The sequence below is a fragment of the Notothenia rossii genome (assembly GCF_949606895.1).
Source record: "Notothenia rossii genome assembly, contig: scaffold_91, whole genome shotgun sequence".
Taxonomy (NCBI): domain Eukaryota; kingdom Metazoa; phylum Chordata; class Actinopteri; order Perciformes; family Nototheniidae; genus Notothenia; species Notothenia rossii.
The window spans coordinates 78632-106528 of record NW_027639797.1 but is presented as its reverse complement, the minus strand read 5'-3'; the positions used below and the strand labels follow the sequence as shown (position 1 = coordinate 106528).

The following is a 27897-nucleotide window of genomic DNA, read 5'->3' as shown; positions in this document are numbered from 1 at the left end:
ACATTAAACTCTGTGTTTATCATTGAGGTCGTAGTTCCCATATTCTAATTTATTCATCTTTTTAATGCAATACATTAGAAACAGGCTAAATATAATGCAGTCCAAGACAAACGTATTTTAATAATAACCATAACGTTAACGTACAGCTGAATTGTATTATATTGGATTGTGTTATACGATACAGGAGCCGTTGAGTTTATATGAATTTATGTTTTACTCACCAATAGTATTTGCATCAAATATTTAATAAAACAAATAAAGCATGCTGTAGTGAGTATATCTTATATTTATCCGTCTTAAAAAGGGTTTTGTTGCTACATTAAATGGCTTATACCACAACAATTCAATCCAGCAGAAGAACTCTACATTAACAACCCACCTTTAATTAAGCTGCTATTCCATTTAACTATTTTAGTCATTTTTCTTCCAAAAAAATATAATGTTCTTGTATGTTAAGGGGAAATGTGTTTTTATTATAATTAAATAATTAAACTTTTTGTCTTGTTCTTTGTGTGTTTGTTTGAAGGTTAAGGATGATGTTTTACAATGGAACTTTTTCAAAACAGAAATCAAGAAAAAAAGGGTGTTCCCATGATGCACCTTTTATGCCGGTGCACCTGCAAACCTGTGTGCACGCGCTGATCGAGGGCAGCTCGGACAGCTTCCAGAAGCTTTTCATCAGTGCAGCCGTGATCTCCAGCCGACAGCAACCTCCCAGGAGCAACAGGTCAGTAACAAACATTTCGCTGAGTTGTGTCGTTTCCCCTTGAAGTTGTTTCTGTTTGACTTTTTAAGGGGAAGAAACTTTAAAAAAATAATTGGTGTTCGGTTTGGGCAGGGCCTTCGTTTTCGCGCGTGTTGGAGCGATTCACTTTTTTTGCGACGTGTATAAGATGAATGAATTTAGCTCTCTTAATGCTTTTATCATATTTATTCCTGTGACTGGTCACTTATTGTGGCCACTTTATTTTTTTTAACGAAGCGAAACTAATTTATTCCACAAGTTTAAAAACCTTAAATGTTATCTGCCATATAAAATGTCTCGTGAAGTGTTTCTTTAGGTGTGTTTGCGTTTGTGTTCACGTGCAGCAACATTTTTATTAAGCCTCATTTCCTCGAAACACACACACACGCACAATGTACTGTCTTAAAAACCTTTTATTACCATCCTGTTTTTTCTACTTTTAAACTAATACATTTTCAATAAGACAGTGCTGGAAGAAGAAGTGTTAAGATGCTCTACTTGAGTAAAAGTACCAATACATTGTCAAAATACTTCATTTCAAGTAAAAGTCATGCGTTCAAAATCTAAAAAAGTAGTCATTGTACAGACACATTGCCTTTTGTGTGTATTTAATTCATATATGTGACATTTCATATTGTCCACTAGTTTAATTTTTAGGGATTGCATTTTGTTAAAAGTAGCTAAAGCTGTTAAATAAATGTAGTGGAATACAATTACATTATTTCCCTCTTAAGAAGTAGTGGAGTAGAAGTTTAAAGCAGCATTAAACGCAAGTACTGAAGTGGAGTACAAATAACAACAAATTGCAAGTAGGCCTACAGTACTTTAGCTTAAATAATTAATACCACCCAGAAGCCAGAAAATAAAAACATTTGCATGCGATAAAACCAAGCAGGCAGAAAAGAGGCAAAATAATTTGGAAAAAAGGAAAAATGACTGTTAGTTAAAGTCAATGCTGACGTGTTCAGAATTAGGTACAATTGGGGGAAAATTACTTCAAATCAAAAGCTTAAAGCATTCTTAATCAAATCAATTCACAAATGAAAAAGCTGTCATGAGACCCCAAAACCGGTATCAGCTGCTTTCCTTTACAGCTGAAAGCAAACATGAAGCCATCAAATACAACAGATAGCTGAAAAAGCGATGTTGCTCATCCAAAAATGATGTTTTTGATACCAATACCAGTGATATTCCACTATTCACCTTGTCTAAATTAATTTTTCATCATTAACATTCAAAAGAATGTGTTATTCTCAGAGGCGCAGAGCTGTTTGTTCTGTGTAATATATTACTACGTTTATCAAAAAGGCTAATTTAATGGTATAGATTTACAGTTGTTTATCATTATTACATGACTTAATTTAGCTGACGCGTTTATCCAAAGTGACTTGCATTAGGGCTGTACCCAAATATGGTAAAGCATTCCATCTGAATATTCGTTCGTTTACTATTCGGGTTTCAATTTCGTTATTCGTTGTTTTTTTTCCAAATTGGATTTATTAAAATTTCCAATATCAACGTAAGAGCTTGTTCGGGGGTATATTTGAATATTCGCTGCTGATTACTACCGAATATCCGGAGCCCGAAAAATTGTATTCGGGACAGTCCTAACTTGCATACACTTCAATACCATGCACATGCCTACGGGAGAACTTAGGGTTATGGTTGACATGTTGACTGTAGGGGATTGAACTGCTAACCCTCTGAATGGTAGATGCCCATTCACCCCCTAAACTACAGCGGCTCCATTGCATAGCTACACAAATGAATCCTGTGTTCTGTTGTTTCCCAGTGTCGGCATATCAAAAACAATGAAGGTCTCAGAATGGACCTTTGAGGAACCCCCTTGTAATTCTAGTTACAAACAGTTTCTATGGATTGGTTTATGACTTATCTATACGGATAAGTCATAAACCAACCTAAAACTGAGTAAAATATAACTTCTACACACCATGGGTCTTTATCTTGGCTAGTTGCTGCACACAGCTTTCAAATGATTATTTGATGTTTTGAAAGTTTTTTCTTTTGTTACAAATATCTAACCTGTTTTTTGCTGAAATAGACTATAGGTTTCACTTTATTCTACATATTAAGACTAAACTGCACCCAAAACTGTAAGGTTGTATGTAAACCTAAAGAGAATTCCTGTTAGTCACATGTGGCAAAACACCTTGTACATGTTGCTCTGGCACATTCCTGGAAGGAGGGACGGGGTGAAAGATGGAGGTTAGAGAAGAGCCGAACCAGTCTGTTCAGTTGTCAGCCCTGTCTCTCTTGACATCACATGGCATGAATGTTAAAGAACTGACTGTTCAGAACAGCACTTCCCTTCAGAACACCACATGATACAATCTGCTTATTTCTTTGTTTTTGAGGAACTCGTATTGAACCAGTATACCATTCCTTTATTAGATGTGCTGCAACACTGCATTTTGTCCCAATCTAATCTATTTCATCATCAGATTTTTTTTTTTTGATACAACAGTCGTTATTTTGGACGTATGATCTAGTATTTCCTGTTTTAGTTTGGAACCACGCCAGGCCACTTATGGTAAATTCCCCAAATAACGCCTAAAAGCCATTCTGGTGTTTCCAGCTAACAAGGCACATGTCTGTATAGCTCACGTGTCTAAGAACAGCAGGAAAGCTGAGTGTTTGTTATAAAAAATGATAGTCATTTCAAGAAGTGAAGATTCAATTGTTGGTACAAGTTACCATACATCTTGGCAGTGTATGACAAGCAAACCGGTCCTGTAACACTATTAAAAATGAAAAATAGGTTCCTTTTTAAAGCTGTGAGACACTATGAGAATATGGTGGCATCACAGGTCTGTTTTAGAACACATTAGTTAATAGCCAGTGACAATGGCTTGCTAACGATTTGCTGTTAACATGGTGGCCTTTTGACATACTTTATCATTTTACAGCCAAAGTTTGTAATTGATTCTGAAAACAATTGCAGAAATGGTAAATCTGTAATGCGTCGCTGTTGTGGGAGCAATAAAGAGTCTTTGTTCAGACTACAGAGCCTCCTTATTATTATATGATTGCATTAATAAGTGTATTTGCAACTCATAACCGTCGGCCTCAGTACTTAGTAGTGCCATATTTTACTTTGTCTTTGTCAACAAGCCAAGGGGAGTTGGAACGAACACTGGTATTTCCATCAAGCATATGACAGAGGGAGAGAAAAAAACAAACATGGCAAACCAAATTCTACGACACATGGCCTTGTTATGTGCTTCAGGAAAGGTAACCGTTCATTTTGTTTTTGAAAGTGCTCTCAGGGCTGTATTTCTGGTTTACTGGTCAGACCACATGCCTGTTATGGTTGTAAACATCTTCCTCTAATGACTCATTTAAGTGTCACATAGGCAATGACATCAGTTAGGGGTCATGTTCATGAGTGACAGTCTGGAGGAAGAAGCTGTTTACCTGGATGTGCCGGCAGGGTGTCCGCGGGGTCTTAAAAAGTATTCAAAGTTGGTCAATCAATTTAACATTATCTTGCGAGGCATTCACAAAATCGCAAGAACACACAGGAATATATAGCAAAATCTGGACGTCATATTGACAGATAACAGTTGGAACTAATCCAAAGCAAAAGACAATTAGTTCAAACTAATTCAACCTGCTATGTCATCAGAACTGAAACCTTACATTATTGTAAACGCACGCACGCACGCACGCACGCACGCACGCACGCACGCACGCACGCACACTGCAGACCCCATCTAAATTGTCTAGAAAGGGGATTATGACATTTAGACTAGTGAAGGTTCTTAAGCCACATGCCAGTGTCCATTGGCCCCTCCCACCTCCACAAGCCCGGTAAAGACAGTGTGTTGCACAACTTTGTATACTGGAACATCGTTCCAAAGTCAAGACTTTTGTGTTTTTGCACTGTGAGCCAGTCTCCAGAATGTTGTGTCTTTATTTTTTTTATTTTTTTTATTGTTAATGTGTTGGGTCCCAGTTCTAGTAGTTTCTAGCCAGACATATTTTCTTCTGCGCCATTGGAAAAAACCTTTATCTATAATTGAGCTGAGCCAAGTGTTCCCCCCATATGATTCAGTGTAATTATGCACATATCCCTTTTTGTAAAGATCACATGTCATTAGTTTGCATAACAAAACGGACACAGGAAAAAGGGCAAGTCAATTTCATTAACAATGTCCTTCATATGGGCGTACTTCAACAGTACACCAACAGTTTTCACTTTGTGTTGACTGTTTTATATGACACCTCTTTAACCAAGAGGTAATCATGCAATGATGTGTAGAGCAAAGCATGCCTGGAATGTTTTGGCCCTCGTTAAGCAGCTGCCGCTCGTTAAGCAGCTGCCCCTCCTCCTCCTTCTTCTTCAGTATTCATAAACCAGAGAGTTTAAATAATCCACTGTTTCAGTGGATGTTTGGCAGCTAGGAAATGATTCCATGTTTGGTTTCCACAACCACTTTAAAGTCTTTGCCTGTAATTCAACACTATAGCAGAATCACTAACATTACTAGTAGCGAAGATGTCAAAGATCAGCTCACAGCATGCTGAGGTTTTGCCTTGTTCATGTGTCCGTGCTTAAAGCCAGAAGTTAGCTGCTAGAAGGAAAGGGTTTGTGAACCCTTGGTTCAAAATGTAATCTAAATCCAAAATAATATACAGGTGTTACTGTTAAGAGTATGGGAGAATGGCAATTGTAACATCTTGACCAAATGGAACAAGAGGAGAAAAGGAATTACCGGTACCCACATTATCATTGAAACTGATTATTGTATAACTGCAACAAAATACAGTAAGTTTTCTCGAAGCCTTAACATCCTTTTCAAAGAAGTGAACATGAATTGTGCAAAGCTTGTTAGATTTTATTTTTTGCCTGTGCAATAAAAATGTCACCTGTTTTGGTCTAAAGGTTGGAGCTGCTCTAAGAAAACAACTTTTTTTTAAAATTCTAATGAATGGGTAATGTTTTGAAACCAAACGCTTCAGGCACATTACATCACGAATTCCTGCCATTGTTATAATTCTGAACGGTTCCATGAGTGCGCTACAATTATTTTGACAGCTTATCACATTAGGTTGATTTATGTCTGCACAGATGTATCTCTAAACCTTTTTACGTTTGATTTAATCTTCTTATTATAAGTAGTTGTGCTGCAAAAGTTGGTGAGGACATAGAAAAGCGACATTGTACTCAATTGACTAAATTAGCACCACTTTCTTGTGTATGACCTTTTTTAAATATCCCAAACGGGACTATCCATTTTGTGGAGCTGAAGTGCTTTCTGAATGCTGCTCAGAGCTTTTGTGTTTCTACTGTACATCTGCTGAGAACACATTTCAGATCTTGTCCTCTGGAGATGACGGAGCCGGCAGGCCTGTTGGGTCAGGTCGAGTGCTGCTCTGCTCTCAGCCCCTCCCAGATACCCGCCGGGCTTTGATATGCACCGGTTTGACTGGCATCATCAGTCAGGAGTCACAATGCTCCCAGTGTAACGGAGGATGTTCATGCTGAACAATTGTTCCAAGAAGTGTTTCATTCTGTGCTGTGGTTTCTCTTTTTAAATAAGGACTTTGAAGAAAATTATTGCAGCTCTAAAGTTACTTTGGAGGAAGTTAAAAGGAATTTCCTGTGGACTATTGGGGGAGCAGTAACACAGGTGTGTTTTATTTGTTGTGTCACCAAGGCGTTCTTCATTTTACCTGTTATTGTCAATGGTGTTATTTCATTTCATTTGATAATGGTCTAATCACAATTTCCACTTCTTGTATGTGCAAATATTTTCATTTAGGTATAGGAGTGGGCCTTATGGATTGAAGCCTATTATATTACTTCAATATTTGTCTTTTATGTAGTGGTATTTTAAACAAAAGATATGCAGGAAAAATTGTGTAGTAGGGCTGACAATTGGATATTTTAGCTTTTACATTGTCTAATTGTCCAAATCTTATTTATTATCCATCTTGAGCTGATAAAAATATTTTCTTTGAACAAACCATGTGACAAGGGACGATTTCCTCCTGGCGGTTGTTCTCACCTGCTGCATGAGAAAAGAGGAAGCAAGCAGTTGAAGAGGGGTGTGTCTTGTTTTAAGAAAAACAAGAAGAGCCACTAGATAAATGGGCCATCTGTTGACTGGCTCTTTGTCTGTTTGACCCATTGATGCGGGGATCTTCCTTCATTCCTACTGTCATTTGACATTTGGCACGTTCACACCGGAGTACTTTTCCCACAATAGTTAATCAGAACTCAGATATATTTGCGTTCACACCAAAAAGCCCCCTGAACTAAATTAGTTAATCAGAACCTTTTTTACCCCTGCTAGAGAGCAGGTACTTTCGTGGGAGAAAAGGGTTCCTATGTCTGATTGGCTCCACGCCCCGTAGAACTCCCAAAAAGTTTTGTGAAGCTGCCATTTTATTATCCTCGCATTAGCATCATTAGCATTAGCCCAGCGCAAAAACGCAGAGAGACTAACTTATGACAACACAAAAGAAAACATGGGAGCCATGGAGATGAGGTGTCGGCGTTCTGGCGATTTACTCGGAACGCTTCAGTAGAAGCTGCTGGGAGTCCCAGCAGCTTCTACTGAAGCCAGTCCCCAACTCCAGGGACTTCCGGCCGGGGACTTTGGGTGGCAGTATACGCTGTGAAGTTGTTTGCGGCCTGCCAGTAAACCCAAAGCAGAAGAAGTGATGTCAGCGGCTTCATTTGCCTAATCCACCCCAGGAACTCATTGCGGTGTGAACGCGATCTGCTTTAGTTCATCAGAACTAAAAGAGTTCTCATGAACTATTGTGGGAAAAGAACTTGGTGTGAACGCCCCTAATGTGAGGTAAAGGTACTTTCTACTGCTTTTTTTCTAAACTGTATTTGAACCCTGATGTTAAAGAACAGAACTAAGCCAATATAAGACAAACAAGGTTTATAGGCATCTTATTTCATTTTGGAAAGAACATTTGTCTGAACATGATTCAACTACTTTACATTTTTCAAATATCTCTCTTCAGCATTGATTGATCACAGTTCTGTTGACATTTCCTCAGTGTTTGGAACTGTGCCATGAGAAGCAACCTGTCCTGAAGGTCCTTTCACTCCATGCATCGCTACCCTCCTAACTTTGCACGAATGGACCCTCAGGTGGTCCCGCCACTTCTGAGCAGCAGCCAGTCTGTGATGAGCGGCCTTGAAAGATCTCCAGCCAGCACCTTTAGACCTGGCCACTCGCGCACTAGCAGCACCGGCTCCTCCAAACACTCGAAACAGGTAAAAAGACTCCCAGCTCCACTGGGTTTTCAGAAGATCCATGTTGATGCTTCACTGGCTGTCTAATTTCTATTTGATCATATTTTGGCCCTGCAAACTTTGCTGAATCCAAATCAGAATGTGACACACATCCGTACACATTGTTTCTCTTCAATGAATCCTCAGTTTAGTCCATTTTTACCTGGAACAAATATTTAATAAAATAAAGGAAATATACTCTTGCTAAGTCTAAATGATGGTCAATCAAATGAAGGAAAACCTTTCACCTTCACATGTTAATAGAATCAGAACAAACCTCAGTTGTATGTTATTTAATTCCTGATTACTTTGCTCTTTGGAGCATAACATTGTTTTGAAAATATATTTAATTTCTTGTTCTTCTTATGATGCCAAATTGCCCTTAGGAAATAAAATATATTACTCGGCCAAACGTATTAAGTCATTCAGATTGTTTAGTAACAGTGAGTGTGTCCTCTGTCAGGGCCGTCACTGGGAGGTGATGGAGGACCTGCAGCCTCAGGACATATACTCAGCGCCCAGCTCCTCTGGGGACCTCAGCATCCCCGGCATCTGTGAGGGCTACCTGATGAAGAGGAGGAAGTACCCACTCAAAGGCTGGCACAAGGTGAACACAGGTTTTTTGTACCCAGGTTTATTAAGGTTGTCCCAGTATGTAGTGCATACCATTTTCTGTCTAGTTTCCCTGAGGCAGAGCCGTTTTACCTTTTTCAAACTTTGATTTCTTTCTAACACTTCCCTGCGATGTTTCTTTTTCAGAGATACTTCATATTGGAAAAAGGAATTCTCAAGTACTCAAAGACGCAGCAAGATGTAAGTTATCAACACTTGTCAGTCGCAGTGATAGAGACATGGCCATGAACTCTGGCACCGTTTGAATTGTATCATTTAATTATGTCCCAGATTCAGAGAGGAAAGCTCCATGGCTCTCTGGACGTCAGCCTGGCTGTGATGTCCATCAACAAGAAGTCCAAAGGCATAGACCTGGATGCTGGAGACAACATCTACCACCTCAAGGTAACCTGCAACGTACGGGTGGTGCAGTCAAATTAACCACATAGACAACATAGACTAAACTTAAGGTTGACTTAACAATATATTTCATTTTTATTGCACTAGCTAAGTTTTGCACTATGCTTAAAAAAACAAAAATCGGATAAAAACAGGTTACGCACAATATGAAGCCATAGTGCAGGGGTGGGGAACCTCCGGCCCCCGGGCTGTTTACGGCCTGCGAGACCATTTGGTACGGCCCTCGAGGTAATTTATAAACACACGCAAAAAAAATAAAGAAATCTAGACCGCAAAAGAATTAAAGAGCATCTTGCAGGTTTTTTTTTTTCTACATTTATGCTCAAACTTAAAAAGAGAATGTAGGATTTGATATGTTTTACGAGACATAAGGGCAGGAATTCAGAGGGAAAGGAGCAATTTTGAGCTCTGCTCTTAAAAACTGCTTTTTTTAAGGTCATACGTCAAACGCGTCATATTACATCACACAGGGTAAACATTTCCGCTCTCTGACCGCGGGTATAGTTAGTAGTTGCGTTGAGTTGAGCGGTTGTGTTTTAAGGAGCTGGTATTTTTCGGTAGTTTTACATTGTATTTCACCATTTGTAATCATGGTGCAGTATTGTGTCTGTGCAGGTTGCACAAATACCAGCCTGTCAGGACATCGAGTCCACAGTAAAAAGGACCGGAGCTAGCGTTCGTTCCTGGGTGCGTTGTGCATCCACCTCCCTGCAGCATATACTCTCCACAGCTTTATCAGGAAACCGTATTACTTCTCTCCCCTCCGGTACACAGCACCGTAAGACGTAGTGTGGAGTTGCATTGGGTAACGCTGTGGTGGCTGTACTGCTCCAGACGTCTCCTTTGTGTTTGTTTGTTTCCCCCTGTCTGTGTTGTTTGTGTGGGCGTGGTGGCTGTCACTCCTGGCTCCCGGCTCAACCTCCACTCACCTGCTGCAATCAGCTGTGCACCCTCCCCGACTACACACCTGCTTTCCATCAAGCCATTTACAACGGCATATCAACGGAGGCTCCACAACCTTTCTCCGCCAGATCGTCAAGTATCAGCCGTATCTCGCGTCTCTCCTCCGGTACACAGCACCGTAGTGTGGATTTGCATTAGGTAACGCGAGATACGGCTGATACTTGCGCATTAGTTTTTGTTATGGATCAGTATCAACAGTCCTGCCAGTAACGTTACTATATTATCAATGCTACTTTAGTTATAGCCTGATATATGATAGCTAACGTCACATCACAACATTGTGAAGTTAGCTAACATTCTGTAGCTAACGCCGGTCACTCACCAAGATAGCTGCCCAGTTCTCCACTGGTTCTCCTCACACCACAGCTCAATTTCTCTCCGATGGCCGTTATTTCTTCTAATCCTTGGCTGCTCCTGGTCTCTTGGACGCCTAGCAGGCTCATAATTATAAGGTTGTGGTCCGTCATATGCATTCGAATATTCATGTTCAACTTCTTCTGTGCCTTCTGTGTCGAAACTAGCATTGGGATCCATGTTTATTAATACGTTACACCGGCCTCGCTCCCCCTTGTTTCCCCCATTTTACGTCACACGCGGGAGGTCACGTGCCGAGGCTTTTTTATGCGTAAGGGAACATTTCTTACAAAAACGACGCCAGATGTCACTGTAGTGTGTATTTCTGTATATTTTTGGGAAAATCTAGTGTATTCATAATTTTCCTACACATTTATTCACAGGTGTCTTTAACCTGGAAGTTCCTCTTTAAACAAGCAAGTGCCTGTTTTTCCTGGCCAAGGTCAGGGTCCTTGAACACAACACGAGCCTAACGTGTCATCACGTGGTATATATCTCGTCTGACAGGGGTGCAGTTCTGACAGAGGGCACCAGAACGCCGCTCTGGTACTTCAGAAATTGCAGTACCCATAAGGAGCCGTACACATGCCGCAGTTTTTGCGTGGCTGTGTCTTTAGTTGAAAGCCCAGTGGCATCTGTTCATCTGTCATACTGATCATACAGTCAATAACTTTGTTGTTATTAGCATCTGGTTAGCTAGCTATGCCACAACCGTGCACATGCATGCATAGTACGCGAGTCATGGTAAGATATCTGGAGTAAGAGGCTGCTTTTTCTTTGCACAGCATGAAAGAAAGGCCAAATGAATGGGCTGTGATTTTAGTATTTTTAAGCAGAGGTAAATAATTTGTACGGCCCTCGGAGGATGTTGGAAAAATTGAAATGGCCCTTGAGAGGAAAAAGCTTCCCAACCCCTGCCTTAGAGTATGCCTTCCAGCTGGCTAACCGAGAATATTATAATTTTTTTGTTTTATTTTAATTAATTGTAAAAAAAATTAAAAAAGCTATATAATCACTTGTGATATGGCATGTTTTTGCACAAATGAAGGCATTATAAACAGTAGCTCTAGACCAGGGGTCTCCAACCTTTTTTAGGATGAGAGCTACTTTCAAAAAATAAAACAAGTCGTGAGCTACTTTTACTCCTCTTTTCTTTTTCTTTTTTTGCAGTGTATATAATTAGAACATTTTAACATTATGATATGCTTACCTTTAACCGATATTTTTTTTTAAATGTTGAAGTGAAATGCATCAATCTGGTGCACTTTGAGCACAAAATGAATTCATAGATACAGCTCTGAACACTCAGATGAAAGGGAGCTGTATACTTTTCAATAATCCAAACATCTTTAGAATATGATCACAACCAATAACAAATCATTTAAACTTGTTTATTCTTATCTTATGTTACCTAGTTAGCATTCTTTCTTTTTATTTATGCATATTTTACTAATCACTCCCCTTTTAAACTGTTTTTTTTGTTTTACTGTCCTATAGTACACATTAGAATGATTTCTTACTTTATCTATATTAAATAGATAAAGTTGTGCTCTGTCTGTCTGTCTGTCTGTCTCTCTCTCTCTCTCTCTCTCTCTGTGTCTTGCTTGCTCACAGAGGCTTTGTGCTCCTCCGTGGCGATGAAGGCTTGCGATAAAAAATAATAATAAACATATTTGTAAAGTGGGGGGACACAGACGGGATTTCGAAAAGTCCCCCCTGTCCCCAGTGGAAATTACGCCATGCATGTGTGTGTGTCAAGTGCAATAAATATATATGCAAGTTGCAACACACACACACTAAAACTCTGCCCATCATGTGTTGTATAGGCTGGCAAGGCTATTTTTCAATGGGGCTGTTGTGTTAATTCTGCCAGAAGGAAAATCACGGTCACACTCCTTATGAAGCGGTGAGGTGCCACTCCACATTGCTTTTCTTCCCGACTGCAACGCTGGTCCCGCAAATCAAGCAAGAACGTGATTGGTCGATATTCATTGTGTGGGGGAGGAGGGGAATTTGATAGATATAGCGTTCACTATGATTGAGGTTTCGTTTATGCATAGGGTAGATTCTTTTAATTACATTTCCTTATGTGCATTTTTTACATTTTGGATTTGCTTGGCGAGCTATTTTTAGAACATGCCCCGCGGGCGACAAAGTGCCCGCGGGCACCGTGTTGGCTACCCCCTGCTCTAGGTAGTCAAGCACTATTTGTACAATAAACATAAGTTATACTTCCACGTGATGAAAAAGAAACTCAAATAAGACTGAGTATAAAAAAGCGGGGAAATGAGACGAGGAAAAAGGATATTGGGCTTTTTTTTGTATCATTTCAAGTTATTCTCTTGAGTGGAGGGTCTGGCCAAGCTGGTGTAGAGGAATCTCTCTGCTCTGGATGTACAGTTGGAAAATAGACCAGGTTTTATAGAAAAATAATTATATTCCCTTTACCAAAGAAGGCTTTTCCCTTTTTTCTTTATTCTTTTGTTTTGTAATTATTTTTTATTCCCTGTATTTTGCTTCTCCTCTCCTCCTGGTTAGGCAAAGAGCCATGACCTCTTCTACATCTGGTTGACGAAGCTGTGTGCACATCGTGTGTTCAGGAAGAACGAGGCGATGAGCGTCCATCATGGCGTCCTCCACGCTCTCTCCATGGGCCCCAGCACTCTGCCCGCCATGGCTTCTCTAGCCCAGTCCAACAGAGCCACGGTCAGAGTCCCACCCAACATGTCACAGTAAAAACCAACAACAAACATTTAAATGAAAATAAACAGATTCTATTTTTTGGGGATGCTCCGATAGCCAATTTTGGGGCTGATTGCTGGAATCAGTATCGGCCGATACCGATCGCCGATCCGATCGAGTGGGCGGGGCCTATGGGGGACTTCCATTTAAAGTGATGTTTAAAACTCAGTTAATGGGCTCATTGACTGGCGCTTCCACAAACAACAACCAACATAATTATTACATTCAAATGAAGTACATTATTCAAGTTTATATTAACTTTGGATAATAACACAGGAGAAATGAGCGGAAGCACTCTCTTTTCCTCTCTCCCTCTCTCTCCTGACAGCCTGTCAGTATCTCATGCAGCTCACTGATCCAGTAATGAGTGACCTGACAGTGAAGAATACATATATGTATAACTTTAGCTTGTTCCAGAGGTAGATAAAATAGCTAAGTGTGTTAGGTCTAACTCTGACTGTGTGGGTCCGTCACAGCGGGCGGAGCTGCAGGATTTCTGCTTCACACACGTTGCATACCGCTATTTTATTGTCTTTTTCGGACACCTTAAAACACTGCCAGACTGATGAAGCCATTTTGGCAAGCATGTTTTGCCGCGCACTGAGATAAGTGTCATGTATTTTACGTCATGTTATCGGCTCTCCTGATTGGCATTTATAGAGAGCACCGATCGATCGGCAGAGAGTGAATAACGGCCGATACAATCGGCGGCCGATCGATCCCTACTATTTTTAACAGTCTTGAAAAATTGCCACCTGGCTTTGTGGTTGATTGTGTTATGGCATCAGCTTTTAACGTATTCCCCACCAATATGTTGTATCCTCACCTCTTACTAGCAAATTCCAGCATTACTTATAGTTCTGCCCTTGTTGAAAGCTTTCTATTTGCAAAACATAGGAAAATAAAATTGCAATTGTTTTAAATTCTGATTTGATACGTTGGATATTCCAGCCTCCTCACTATGCCAGCTCGGCATCAGTTTACCACCAGGAGATGAGAAGCCCCGCCCCAGCCGTGGCCTCTCACCCAGGGGTGACCAGCAAGGTGTCAGCGTGGCTGCAGCAGACCCAAGACATCGACGCCACCTCCAACGGTGAGAGGCAATCTGAGTGAAGCCTCATTTCATCATTTTCAACAGTGACAGGCTCTGTGAGGGATAGGATATATACCTGGCATGTTTGAGCCTTGTGCTCCCTTCACCAACTGCCATCAGTGTAGCACCTTAAAACACATTGTATTATGCTGTACTGAAAATAAAACTTGCCAAAACAACCATGGTAAGGTCTACTGTTCCAACATGCTTACTCTTGTTTTTTCGGGAAAAAAACTTTTTAAAGCACAGAGAATTAAACATTTGAGAATGCAGCACTCGCTAACTCTAAGGGGGCAATGGAATAGATGCGAAACCTCTTTTGCTGTTTCTGTTAATAACTAGTGACGTTTGACCCTCTTTGTGTCAGACTTGGCTCGCTGTCAGGTGGAGCTGACGGAGCTGGCCCAGCTCATCCAGAGGCTCCACTGGCTGGAAGGAGGCCTGCCCATCACCAACACAGACCTGGAGATGAGAATCAGCATGCAGGTCAGTACCCTCTACCAACTGCGACTGTGTGCCATGCCAAAAAAGGCCAGTGGCCTGAGATTATTTGTCTTTTGTTTTAATGCAAGATAATTAGTTGGAGTGCTTTTAATAGTCAACTGAGATAATGTTGATTTGAATAACATCATGTAACAGTGGATCCCCAGTTCCAAATTAATAAGGACTGAATTGGAAATGTCTTCAGTATAGTTGGTAGAGAAAAAAATAAAGTTCCCCAAATACACATGAATCTATTCTAGAACTCGATGTTATTGGAGAGAAGCTGTAACCCTGTTGGTGTGTTCCAGAATCTGTCCCTGGAGAAACCCAAGAGGAAGACGGGGAAAGGATTTGGTCACTCTAGGACCATGTCCCGCGTCGAAGCCATGGGGGGAATGGTAGGCTGGAATTTAACGCTGTATTTAGTGAGGCCATTCATGTTATCTTTTAAAATTATACCATTCCTCTTTTTTCTCTTTTTCAGTTCACCTCCAGCCACCTCAGTACCAACGGCAGTGGAGCATCTGTTAAGTCCATCCCAGACTACGTTTACTCTCAGCTGTCCAACCCTCAGGTCTCATCGCCCGAGGCCAAGAAGCTCCACCAGGACATCTGCAGCTCCTCTCAGAGAGGTACAGCTCTCTCAGCCTAATGACTGCTCTCTCACTCTATACTGGGACATTAGTCTGTTCACAATCCACATCAGTATTTCATGAGAGTTGCTTCATTTACGCATGAAATAAAAATAGATTCAAAATATTTATATGAACAATAATAATAAGTCGAAGTGCTACAGTATATATACACACACACACACACACACACACACACACACACACACACACACACACACACACACACACACACACACACACACACACACACACACACACACACACACACACACACACACACACACACACACACACACACACACACACACACACACACACACACACACACACACACACACGTGAAAGCAAGAGTGTACAAAAAATAACAATTTATAGACACGAGATATAACAATATGGCATAAACATAAAAGGTATAGGTTACTACAATATATTATAGTGGTGTTTTTAGTTTTAATAACATGCTAATAATAAGATAAAATAATAATTTTACAGTTACAAAAAAAGAGTTTGAAGAAATTCTAGTGAGATTCTACTGAATGAGTTATTCATTACAAATGTTCATTTCAACGTAAGTTAATAATACAAGCCAAACATTGTTTATTTGAAATAAGCTTAAAGTGTCTTGTTGGGTTGTAGTTACTGAAGAAAATTCATTCAAAAAGGCCTAACCTCACACCCACTACTGTCTGCAATAGCACTTTATTAATGATAGCATATTTATTCCTGGAAGCATTATGTGCTATAATTGGACTTTTGTAAATGTTGTTTTACAGTTCACACGTCTCTCAAGTCAGTCCATGAGATCCTGACCTTGGAGAGAGAGCGACTGAGGCAGGCCTGGACCGGCCCCGACCTGAGGCACAACACCTCCCAACAGCTCACCACACTGTGCAGCACAATGTCTGAGGTAACACTCACACCAGTGGTTGCGTTAAACGAATATTTTCCATCTATGACGGATTTGTTTTTAACAATGAAGGAAAAATCTGAAAGCAGTCTGTCATTTTGACAGATTAGAACAAACCCAGAACAGCGCCAAAGTTTCCCCGCAGCGAGGCTCCGGTTTTATGCCGTGTTATGCATGCCCGTCAAAAAGGAAATTATATCGTTTCCAAACCTAATTTTGCCGTACAAATCATTGAAATGTCTGGGAGTTTTTGCTTTACGCTGTGCGCGCTCCCACAAGGTGCAGTGGGCATGCATAACACGGCATAACACCCCCCCCTCCCCCTTATCTAACGGGTAATAATGGATTTTGACGGAAATGTTACGATCCTGTCCGTCAGCGAAAAAGTCTAGCGTCGCCACTGACACACACACACACACACACACACACACACACACACACACACACACACACACACACACACTAGGAGCAGAGCAGGGTTACATGAAAGCAAAGCTCCAAACCGGTATCTTTCTTCCTGAGGCTGAAAGCAGAACACAATAAAAACTATGACATAGATTTAAGGCAGTCCCTCATCCCTCTGTGATCACTTCCTGACCTTTTAGTCCCTGAGTCCGACACTTTTATCCCTGCTTATTGGCACTAAATGGTAGTATCGGCCTGCTGACAGACAATGCAGGCCCAGCCCTGGCTGTGTGGCGGAGCTGCAGTGTGAAACTGTGGAGCAGGTTTGGGCTGTTTGTAGGAAGGACAGGCACAGCTTATCACAGGCGCGTCCTTAAGAAACACACCTCAAATCTTTCCTACACACAAAGACAAACATAACTTGATCGTTGTCGCTCACTGAAACCAAAAAGTCTCGTCAGTCAAGTGGCTTAACTCCTGCTGTCAATCTGTGTTGTTCTGTAACCCTTTTCTTATGTGTTGCATGAGGTCTCTTCTAAGCTTCCTGTTGGTTTTCTGTCCATCCTTAATCTATTAAAAACTGTAGAACAACATCTTCTCTAACAGTTTGACATTCGTTTTGGAGTCTGGGGGACATTCTGCAAATAACTGTGATCCTGTTCCCTCTTCCTGTGTCTGGCCTGGCTGGTATGTGTGTGCATGTCTATGCATGTGTCTAGCTTGACATACAGTCCCGTCTCACCAAAGTCCACTCCCTTTCCCTGTCCTCTGACTCTTCTGAGGAATCATTCTGCACCGTCCGTCTTGACCAGGTGTGTACTGCGTTGTATGTTGGTGGTTTTTGTGTCAATTTCATCATCTTGCTGTCGCCCATATGTTCATATTTTTCACATGTTATTCAATTCAATACCCTTTAGTTACTTTTGATTAATGATGTGAAATCTAATCAAGTGTTAAATCAGACTTTACTTCCACCTGGAGTAAATTCACAAGCTACCCTGCAGTATACAAAGTCATTCAAACTAGCTGCACCTTTAGCAGCTTTGAGAACACTTTCATGATCAATCATTATAAAACATATCATATATATTATTCTGAAATGGACCAATCTGCATAAAGAGTACTATAACTTTTGGTACTTTAAAGTGGATCTATCATGCTATGTTTGAATAATATGTTGTAGAGCCATACCTATATAAAACATGTCTGTGAAGTTTTTTTTTCAAAATAACAAACGGATCATGCATTTTAGCCATGCCTCATTTAGCTCTATTTGCTCTTTTTTAGCCCTGTTTTTGCAAGGGCTGATTCTGTGGCAAAGGAGGGGGCCGAGGCACGAGCGTCATGTTACCATGCCACGGCAACCTCTCATTCCCCTGATAGGTGGAGAGTTGCCCATATAGGCGGAGCTCCTTGTTTCTGATGTCAGAACCATTTCAAATCTGTATCAGTCTGTATCAGATCCGTTTTTAGAGATTTGGGTATGGAGGAAAAGAGAGAAGGTTGTGTTTTCTGACACTTGGTGAGTTCCCTGACACACCGGGGACACATATTCATGTATAAAAGACGTACAAAAGTGCATTTTGCATGATAGGTCCCCTTTAAATATATTTTGATGTTAATACTTTTTCTTAAGTCACATTTTGAATGCAGGAATTTAGAGTATTCATTTTCTGAGGAGGTTCTACTTTTACTTAAAGGTGGGGTAGGTAAGTTTGAGAAACCGGCTCGAGATACACTTTTTGTTATATTCCATGGAATGCTCTTAACATCCCGATAGCAATGAATATCTGAAGTGCTTTGACAAAAATCCATAAAGAAATGTCATCTGTGGAAGCCGTGGTGCTGTAAAAAGCACGACCAATCATCTGAGCCGGCCCGGATAAAATAACTGGATGGCCTACCTGCCTGTTAGCCTTCCATCTGTGCCTAAACTTATCTCGTGCCCTCATTGGTCATGTGCGCGTTCGTGTGTGTTGGAGGAGGGGCTCTGTAAGGAAGTGGCAGATTTTTTCCAGCTGTGTATTTTCAAATTCTGGCGCACTCGAGCCGGTTTCTCCAAAATTACCTACCCCACCTTTTAAGTACAAGATCTGAGTACTTCTCCACCTGTGCATACACTCAACATGCACAGCGCTTGCACATTGGAAGCTGCAGTACAAGGAATAGCCACACACACATCATGTTGTCAGTGGCAACGTTTTTAACCGCAATGAAGAAAACAAAAACTTGCTAAGGTCTTGCAAAAATCTAAAAATGAATTACTTTATCAGAACGTTCAGGGGTGTCACCAATTCGATTATATATAATATGTATATAAAATGGGACATTATTTAATATACATTTTATATTTTGGTCATTGAAATCAAAAGTTTGATCAGCAATTCAGGCAGGAGGATGCTGGGAGTTAATATAATAAACAAGCCTTTAGATTATTTCAAATAGACACTGCTTCAACAATAATTTTGTATGGATAAATAAATACAATTCCCATCTTCTAGTCTGAGACAAAAAATATGATCAGCAATGAAAAGTACAAAGACCTAGATGTCTGATGACATTTCAGCAATGGCCTGGATCAAATAGTTTTTTTGTACATATTGAGAATCTAATTTGAGCAACGAACCCCTCTGTGCCCCCCCCACAGAGGACGCCCTCATTGAGCCGTCAGTGTCACCGCGCGCCCTCCGTGGCCGAGTCCATGGCCGAGTACTTTGATGCCAGCGAGGTGATCGTGTGTGAGAGCTCTTCAGAGGCCGAGGCTTCAGATGAGTCGGGCCTGAGTGACATCACCACCACCAGCAACTCTGAGCCTGACGAGGGGCACAGTGAGTGGTCATCTCTGCAGCAGACATTACCAGTGAAAGCACCGCAGAATGATCTGACCTTCTGCTCTCTCTCTCCTCAGCCACAGCCACCCTCAACTACAGGGCCAGTCTGAGCACCGCGGACAACCCCAGCCCAGTGCTCACTAATACTGGTAACTACTCCATTATTTGTTGTCTCTTGTGTGCTGCTGGGTAACCAAGCTAGGCTGTTTAGGACTGATTTAACATACAAGACGCTGCATCCCTCTGGCACAGTGAGAGGACAAGCTCAGCAGATTTAACTTGCACTGCATATGTTTTCTCATACTTGCATGATAAAAGCAAATCAATCCCTTAACCCAATCATGTCAAAAAGTACACATGTATGTACTATATGTACTCAAAATAAAATGATCAAGAAATACCCACAAAAAAAAAAAAAAAGTTATTATAGACGTGTGTGTGTATATATGTATATGCACGTGTCTATAATAAGGCCGCTTTCCGTTTAAACGTGTTTTTAATATATCTGGCTTAAAGCAATAAATAAAGGAATGATGAAGTTTGTCATCAACTTACCCTAACTCTGCTTAGACTCATGGGACATGTGCCTGATAGCCGTTGTTTCCAAAGTTTAATTTCTTACGACACATTTATGATTACATCATATATTATCTATACTAGTTCTGTGTATTGATGTCATGTTGTCCCACTGATGAGAAGCTCTTTAGTTTTGCTGACTTGTGTTTCTGTCATGCAGGCCGCCGCACGGTCCTCCCCGCCACAGGAGCAGGCAACAGCCACATCGGCATCATGAACATCCTGTACAACAACATTGGGAAGGACCTGTCCAGAATCTCCATGCCGGTGGCTCTCAACGAGCCGCTGTCTCTGCTGCAGAGACTCAGTGAAGAGCTGGAGTACTCGGAGCTGCTGGACATCGCCAACACCATCGATGATCCATACGAGAGGATGGTCAGTTCCTTTTTTAGATTCCTAAACTGCTGGAGGTGACATGCAGGTGAATACATGAATAAAAAACAATGCTTGTCCCCAGGTTTACGTGGCGGTGTTCTCCATCTCTGGATACGCCTGGGCGTCCTGGAGGAATCGCTATAAACCCTTCAACCCTGTTCTGGGAGAAACATACGAGAGTCACAGAGCAGACCGGGGCTTCAAATTCCTCAGTGAGCAGGTAACAGCAGAACAAAATACACACATACTACTCTAAGATCAATATCTGAGATCAGAACGCTCTGTAATGCATGTTGTGTTTTCAGGTCTGCCATCACCCGCCCCTCTCTGCCTGCCACGCAGAGTCAAAGAACTTCACTTTCTGGCAAGGTAGGAGCTTTGTGATCCAAGACAAGTACTGTACCGCCTGTGGTGTAAGGGTGGACTTCCATGTAACACTCTGTTGTCTCTCTCAGATCAAAGATGGAAGAACAAGTTCTGGGGGAAGTCTATGGAGGTCATCTCTTCTGGACTGGTCAATGTTTCCCTGCCCCGGTGAGCCACTGCCTCATTAACAGTCACAAAACGCAGCCACACTGCAAACATAAATGTATACTAGTAAATATAAATGTGTTAGTAATCAAATATTGTTGCTCTCTTGTCTCTATAGTTTTTAAAAAAAGAGACCCCAGAAGAAAACTGAGGGGTTTGAACAAAACTAAAGATTACCTAATAAATCCAGCTCATGTATTTTCTAATTCGACCAACAGTCATCCTTCATTTCTTTTCTGCACTCATTCTTCAATCAAAGGATAGTTGTATCCCATTAATGCCAATAACTTAATCCCACACACTGGCCCTTTGTATGAATAAAGCATGTCCCAAAGTTGGATCAAGTACATTTTAACTCATATTATGATATTTTATATGTATATCTAACACAATTCCAGGTATTGTAATAGTTTTCAAAGTAAGAAAAAAACGTTTCAGTGCTGTGATTATTGAAGAGCTTTAGGAGATTGTTTGATGGTCTGGACAGGTTTTATAATTCACTGTTCCCATCTGCAGGAGATTATCAGAGCTGTTCATCAACAAACATATTAATGTGTGTGTGTGTGTGTGTGTGTTTGTAGGTACGGTGATCACTATGAATGGAACAAGGTAGTGACATGTATACACAACGTGTTGAGTCAGGAGCGCTGGTTGGAGCACTACGGAGAGGTGGTCATCAAAAACACAAAGGACGACAGCTGCACCTGCAAAATCACCTTTGTCAAGGTCAACACTCTCATTCATTAAAGGGGACCTATCATGCAAAATGCACTTTTGTACATCTTTTATACATGAATTGTGTCCCTAGTGTGTCAGGGAACTCACCAAGTGTCAGAAAACACAACCCTCTCTATTTTCCTTCATACCCAAATCTCTAAAAAAAAGGGGCTGCAACGGATCTGATAAAAACTGATCCAGATTTGAACACTTCTCTGACGTCAGTAAAGTGGCGCTACGGCTATTGGTCAATTCTCCACCTATCGGGAATGTGGGGTTGGGCCACGGCCGGCCATTGCTGCTCGAAAGCGCTTGAGACACTGTAGTACATATGCCAGGCCTGTAAGTGGCGCTGTAGTCTGCCACAAAAGCAGCGAAGAAGACTTCCCTTGCATGGTTGCCATGGTTGCCCTTCTGTTTATTCTCCGCTGTGTCTCTTTTTCTTCCTCCCCGAGGCAAGCGTTTGCGCCTCCTGATTTAAAACAAATGAATAATGACTCAATTATATGTAAGGGATAATGTGCAGCGGTCATTATGGGGAAAAGAACACCGACAGGCTGATCAAGAGCCCGACATTATGCAATGTGCACATTATCCCACTTATTACATGGCCACATTCTCGACAAAGTAACGATATGACTCCCAATATTAATTTAAATGCTTTTATGGAAAATGATTTTATTGATTTAAAAAAATAGTTGTATTGATTTAAATTGACATGCATCCGCTATGAAAAAATCTGTATCAGAATCCCTTTATTAGTCCCACAGAGGGGAAATTTGCAGCGTTACAGCAGGAAAGAGCCACAGACAGCTTAGTGTTGCATATCTTAAATGCGTTAAAGTACTAGGTTATAATAAACAAACAAAACAATAATATGTTAAAAAAAAGTACTAATTTATAATATACTAAACAACAAGCCAAAAAAAAAAGATAAAAAGTTACATAATTTTCAAAAATACAGATCAAATCTACAAATCAAATCCTGTGGCAGTTCTTAGGATTTTTGCAGCCCGGTATATATTAGTTATTAAAGATGGCATATGTATATAAAGTTTATATTGCACATATATACTTTGACGGTATTTAACAGCAGCAAGTTACACAATTTACAAAATACAAGATACATGCCTTGTAACAGTAACAAGGGTTTAGCAGCCAGGTATAAATTACAGTTATTAATGGCATATATATATATTGATTGATTTAGTGACCAGGTATAAATTACAGTTATTAATGGCATATATATATTGATTTAGTGACCAGGTATAAATGAGTTATTAATGACATATATATATATATATATATATAGCACATATTGCACAAAGTTGGTTTGTATTTAGCAGCAAGGGGGTGTTATAGTCTATGTTGTGGTGTGTGTGTAGGAGGGTCTACTAGGGGCAGTGCTGGTTGTAAAGTCTGACCGCTGCAGGAAGGAAGGACCTGCGGTATCTCTCCGTGTGACAAAAAAATAGTCCGTTGTTACTGTTTGAATCTTTGAACTAACTTAGCAACGGCAGGAACTGCTGCGATAGCGTTTTTGAGGAGCTTTTTGATTGCAGATTTGAAAACATTGTTGCTTGCTTTAAAAGTAGCACAAGTCATTGTGTCAACCTTGGAAAGTATCTAGATATCCCTGCCCTAATGCCAAAGTAACTGGCAACTGAATATGTGTCGCCGTTTGATGTCTATGTCTGGACCGCTGCGTAAAAAGGAGTGTCTGCCCCGTCACTTCTCTTCTTACTTCTATAAGAATGAAACACGGTGGACGGAGATCTCTCTTTCTCTCCCTCTTCTGACAGCCCAGCAGCTGATCTCAGAGCACGCTCCCCTCTCCTGCAGGGGGGCGTGGTCAGCTGCAGCTCACAGAATCAGCCCCCTGCAAAAACAGCGCTGGAAAGAGCAAATGGAGGCATGGCTAAAATGCAGGATCTGTTTGGTGTTTTGAAAAAAAACTATTTATATACTTTATGGAGGTATGGCCCTACAATATGTTGTTCAAATATAGCATGATAGGTCACCTTTTAAAGTCCATGTTTATCCAGCCACTATTTGTATCCGTTACCTTTACTGTACTTTTGTGTCCTCCCTGATTCTAGTCCCGCTACTGGAGCTCAGACAACAGTAAGAACGAGGTGCAGGGCGTTGTTCTGGACCGAGCCGGAGAGGTGGTGCATCGATTTGGTGGCCAGTGGCACGAAGGCATTTTCTGTGACACCCTGTCCACACCAAAGTGCATCTGGAAACCTAGTGAGTAGCAACCCTTCATCTGGGAAAACACACTCAATATAAAATGTCATAGTGCAGAAGAAACCGAAAAGATGAACCTGTATAGGTACATTGGAATAGAAAATACATGGATTGTGTGACAGGCGTCTTTCTCCTCTTATTTACTCTGTATAAACGCTGTGTTTGGTTCGAATCGGAACGATTGACTACTTTTAAGGCGAGACACGGCAGGCAAAAACATCGTTCTTCATGCACTGGTCAATTTTGAGATTTTGTGCAATTTTTTTTGTTTTCTTTCAGGCTTTTGGAAGGAAAACGTATAAAATACACATTTAAGTGTTTATTTTACTATAGTTTGTCTATTTGCGTCAGATTTCTCCTAAATTCACCAAAAGTTAGCATTCTAACGTAACATAAAGTACCGCGACCGCTGTTTGCACCATGTCATCAGAGATATCGTTGGAAAGCTCGGTTTCTCCTGCACAATCTCATCGGATCCAAATATGGTCATTTCCTTTGTATCAGCAACCAATCGTGAAAGTACAAAGGAGTCTTAAACCAAGAAACTAAATCTCATTGGCTGGTGTCAACTTCTGACAACGTGATTCGTTCAGATGCATCACGTGGTGTGCTAAAACAATTCCTGGATAGCTTTCCGCTAGAAATTTAAATCTCAAAATGGCAAAAGAACAGCAAAAAAACCTTCACAGAGAAGACAACAACAATTGTCACTTGCACGAAGCAAGATTATACAAAAAACAAATGATCCCGAACATGAAATGCCTTCACGGAGTGCGTCGAGGCGCAAGCTGTCATCCAAAGAACAGGAGGGTTTAGCTAGAGTCACACTGCAATCTTTAAAGGTCTTTTTTTCGAAATGAGTTTTTTCTCCTACTCTGAGTCCGAAATTTCCACTTCAGTTGCACGTAGATACACCAAACCTTCCAGTTATATTCCTATCAATATTCTGAAGGCTTTTACAGAAGGGTTTATTCATATATCATTCATAGCCTGAATTATATAGCATTTTATACCTACAAACATGGCGAAAATTGATATTTTAGGGCTGTTGACAGTATTTTCCGATTTATGGAGTGATAAAAAGAATATCCAAAATCCCTTCTGTAAAAGCCTTAGATACTAATATGACTACAAAATGAAACAAGAATTTTGAATCTGGCTTTACCCAATGTTCAGATTTCGGCTCTTGAAATGTATTAAAATATGCGCATATTTAATGAGATAATGGCTCATTTGCATATTTAAACATGCTATTTCAGAAAACTTGTAATACAAAAGTAATTGCCTTATTGTAAGTAATTAACTGGAGAAATGTCTAGCTGATATCTTTAAGCTAAAACAAGTATTCACCTGGGGGGTCTCGCCTTAATTAATCATCAATTTAGTGTTTTACATTTGATTACCTTAGGATATCCTCCACAGTGGCATTTGAAAAAATGAAATTGCTGATCACCACTTTCATTGAATTTTGAGTGGTGTAGTGAACTTTGACACATTGGATGTTCCCGATCCAAAATGACCGCTATAGGAAATGATTTGGTAATCCTAGATTATGTTCTTCCATCAGAAGATCAAATCAGAACACACATCGACCTACAGATCGACAACATTTTAATTTGGGAATACATTTTCAGTTTCTATTCTTTGTACATTATAATAATAATAATAATAATAATGTATAAGTCTCTAGAATTTAGATTTTTCAACATTGTATTTGTATATCCTTTTAATATGCATGATGTGAATTTCTGTTTAGCCGTGCAGCCCGATGACTACGCCCAGTTCTACGGCTTCTCCCGTTACGCCAGAGAGCTGAACGAGCTGAACCCCGAGCTGAAGGCCGCCCTCCCCCCCACAGACACTCGCTTCAGACCAGACCAGAGGTACATGCTGCATTCTAATTTATTCAGACGGAAACATTTGTACTTTTTACAGTCTTTGTTAAGCGGTTGTTTAAATTCTCCCTCAGGCTGCTGGAGGAGGGGAAGGTAGCAGAAGCAGATAAAAAGAAGGATGAGGTGGAGGAAAAGCAGAGGGAGAGGAGGAAGGAGATGACCAAGACGGGGGAGGAGCACATCTCCAGGTTCTTCAGGTGAGGAGATCCACTCTTTCTACAACCAAATACGTCTCGCAGGACACTTTCAGTCCCTTGTCAAAATATGACATTTTAGAAAAAAAATGTCTGAGTTTAAATTGTAAGTAAAACTGTGTACTATGATGGTGTGTTATAATAAAGTGTAGACATTGTAAGAATGAGACTGCTGGTTGCCTGGCAACCTCAGGGTGGTGACATGATTTTCAGGAAGTTACTGACCAAAAAGTAGTCAAACATAACTTCTGAAGCCGCTTTTATTTCTTCTCAGTTTCTGTGCAGATTTAACAAATGAGAATGAATGTGTGGTTGACTTTAAGAGGCGCTACTCGATGGAGACAGTTAGCATTGGCCAGGCTAACTGTCTCAGTTGTTCCCAGTGATCATTTCCTGGAGAAAATGTTTAGCACTTTTACTTAAGGAAAATATTTGAGTACTTTGTCCCCCACTGGCTAACCGGCTGCTAGTTGTGTGTATTTAGCATTCAAACATTAAAGTATGAACTATTCCTCTTTATAAATGTTGAATATTAATGGAAAACATTTTTTTTTCTTGTCATCTTTCAGGAAAACTGTGGACGAGGCGGGCAGAGAAGTGTGGCTTAGCAACGACACCTACTGGAAGCTGCGGCAAGAGCCCGGCTTCGCCTACACCGACAACCTGGACCTTTGGTCCTGAACACTGAGGGCATGAAGAGCAGTGAAACGCCCCGTAAATGGTAAAAAAATGATGAATGTATCCGTTAGTATACATGAATATTAACCTCTTAGAGAAGATATAAAGATCCAGAGTTCTGCTGCTACCATGAGACGTAGAGAATTCATGATCAAAAAGCTCATCTTAACTTTATATCTGTTTTTTAAGCTTTTTACCGAGGCCCTTCGAAAAGAGGATTGAAGCCTCAGTGTGTATGTAAAGTGTTTTTTATCATAGTGTTGGGACCAATATCAGATATTATTTTGTTAGTTTAAAAATGTCTATTTTAAGTAAGGCTCATTCTGATAGTTGTGATGGGTAATGAATATTTGCAGAAGCTTGCTTCAGGACTCGGGGCCCAGGACCCGGGCCATCAGGTCCTGGTGGGGTGTGTTACAGGTGAACTGGTGCTGTCCTGCTCCCTTGTCTGTGGGTCTTATTCTTTAGACGTTTGTCCATTTGTAAAAATCTGGGGTTTTTTAAATGTTCTGATGTGAACACATTGGTGATGCGTCGTCCTCCTGCTGATTGGGTCTGTCTGTCCTGGCAGCCTGTCCTCTCGTCTGTATGATTTGTTAATGTCCGAAATGAGCTGACGGGCGAGGGTTTTACCTTCTGTGCCTGGTGCTCTGTTGAGGCAGTGAAGTGTTTTTATTGACGTTTCAACAATGGATTTTAATAAGGAAAAGAGACTACTGTTAAACCCAGTGAACGTGTTTTCTTAATGCTTTTGTTTCAAATAAAAGGTACCAAAATCAACTGTTTCCCTCATTTTTAACTTTAACAGTTTTTTAGTCTAATATAAGATTTCTGTGATGTGACCAAAGAATCATTACATTACATGTTACTTGTTAGACGCTTTTATCCAAAGCGACTTACATACTCAATACTGTGGGCAATCCCCACAGAAGCAATTATGGGTGAAGTGTCTCAGGGACACAACGACATGCTGACCGCAGTGGGGTTTGAACCTGTGACCAGCTGATCACAACACCAATGCACTATTCCACTGTGCAGAGCCTCCCTATGATATGATAAAACTGTTTTCTTAATTTGTTTGCTGAGAAGCACAATGTATGCCTACACCAAAGAAAATAATCAAAGTTTTTCACTAAAAGGGAAAGATTCCTTTACGCTGAACCCCTTCCTAATATTTGATCTCATCCTTTTATTTTCACTGATAAACGGCAA

General features: G+C 40.6%; 1 protein-coding gene across 2 annotated transcripts; it reads left to right on the top strand.

The window, feature by feature from the left end:
• Positions 1–566: 566 nt before the first annotated feature.
• Positions 567–27465, top strand: LOC307027402 (oxysterol-binding protein-related protein 7-like). Of its 2 annotated transcripts, XM_079695643.1 has the most exons (23): positions 567–727; positions 7787–8006; positions 8488–8631; positions 8784–8837; positions 8928–9041; positions 12912–13079; positions 14067–14208; positions 14576–14694; positions 15000–15089; positions 15176–15323; positions 16100–16233; positions 17358–17450; positions 19286–19466; positions 19547–19618; positions 20206–20420; positions 20503–20640; positions 20726–20789; positions 20876–20954; positions 21533–21677; positions 23768–23918; positions 25675–25801; positions 25888–26010; positions 26577–27465. In XM_079695643.1, exons 2-23 carry the CDS (start codon positions 7839–7841, stop codon positions 26686–26688), a joined length of 2781 nt encoding a protein of 926 aa, XP_079551769.1. In that variant the 5' UTR covers positions 567–727; positions 7787–7838; the 3' UTR covers positions 26689–27465. The 2 variants fall into 2 exon arrangements, with proteins under 2 accessions (XP_079551769.1, XP_079551770.1); XM_079695644.1 differs by lacking the exon at positions 17358–17450.
• The last annotated feature ends 432 nt before the right edge of the window (positions 27466–27897 follow it).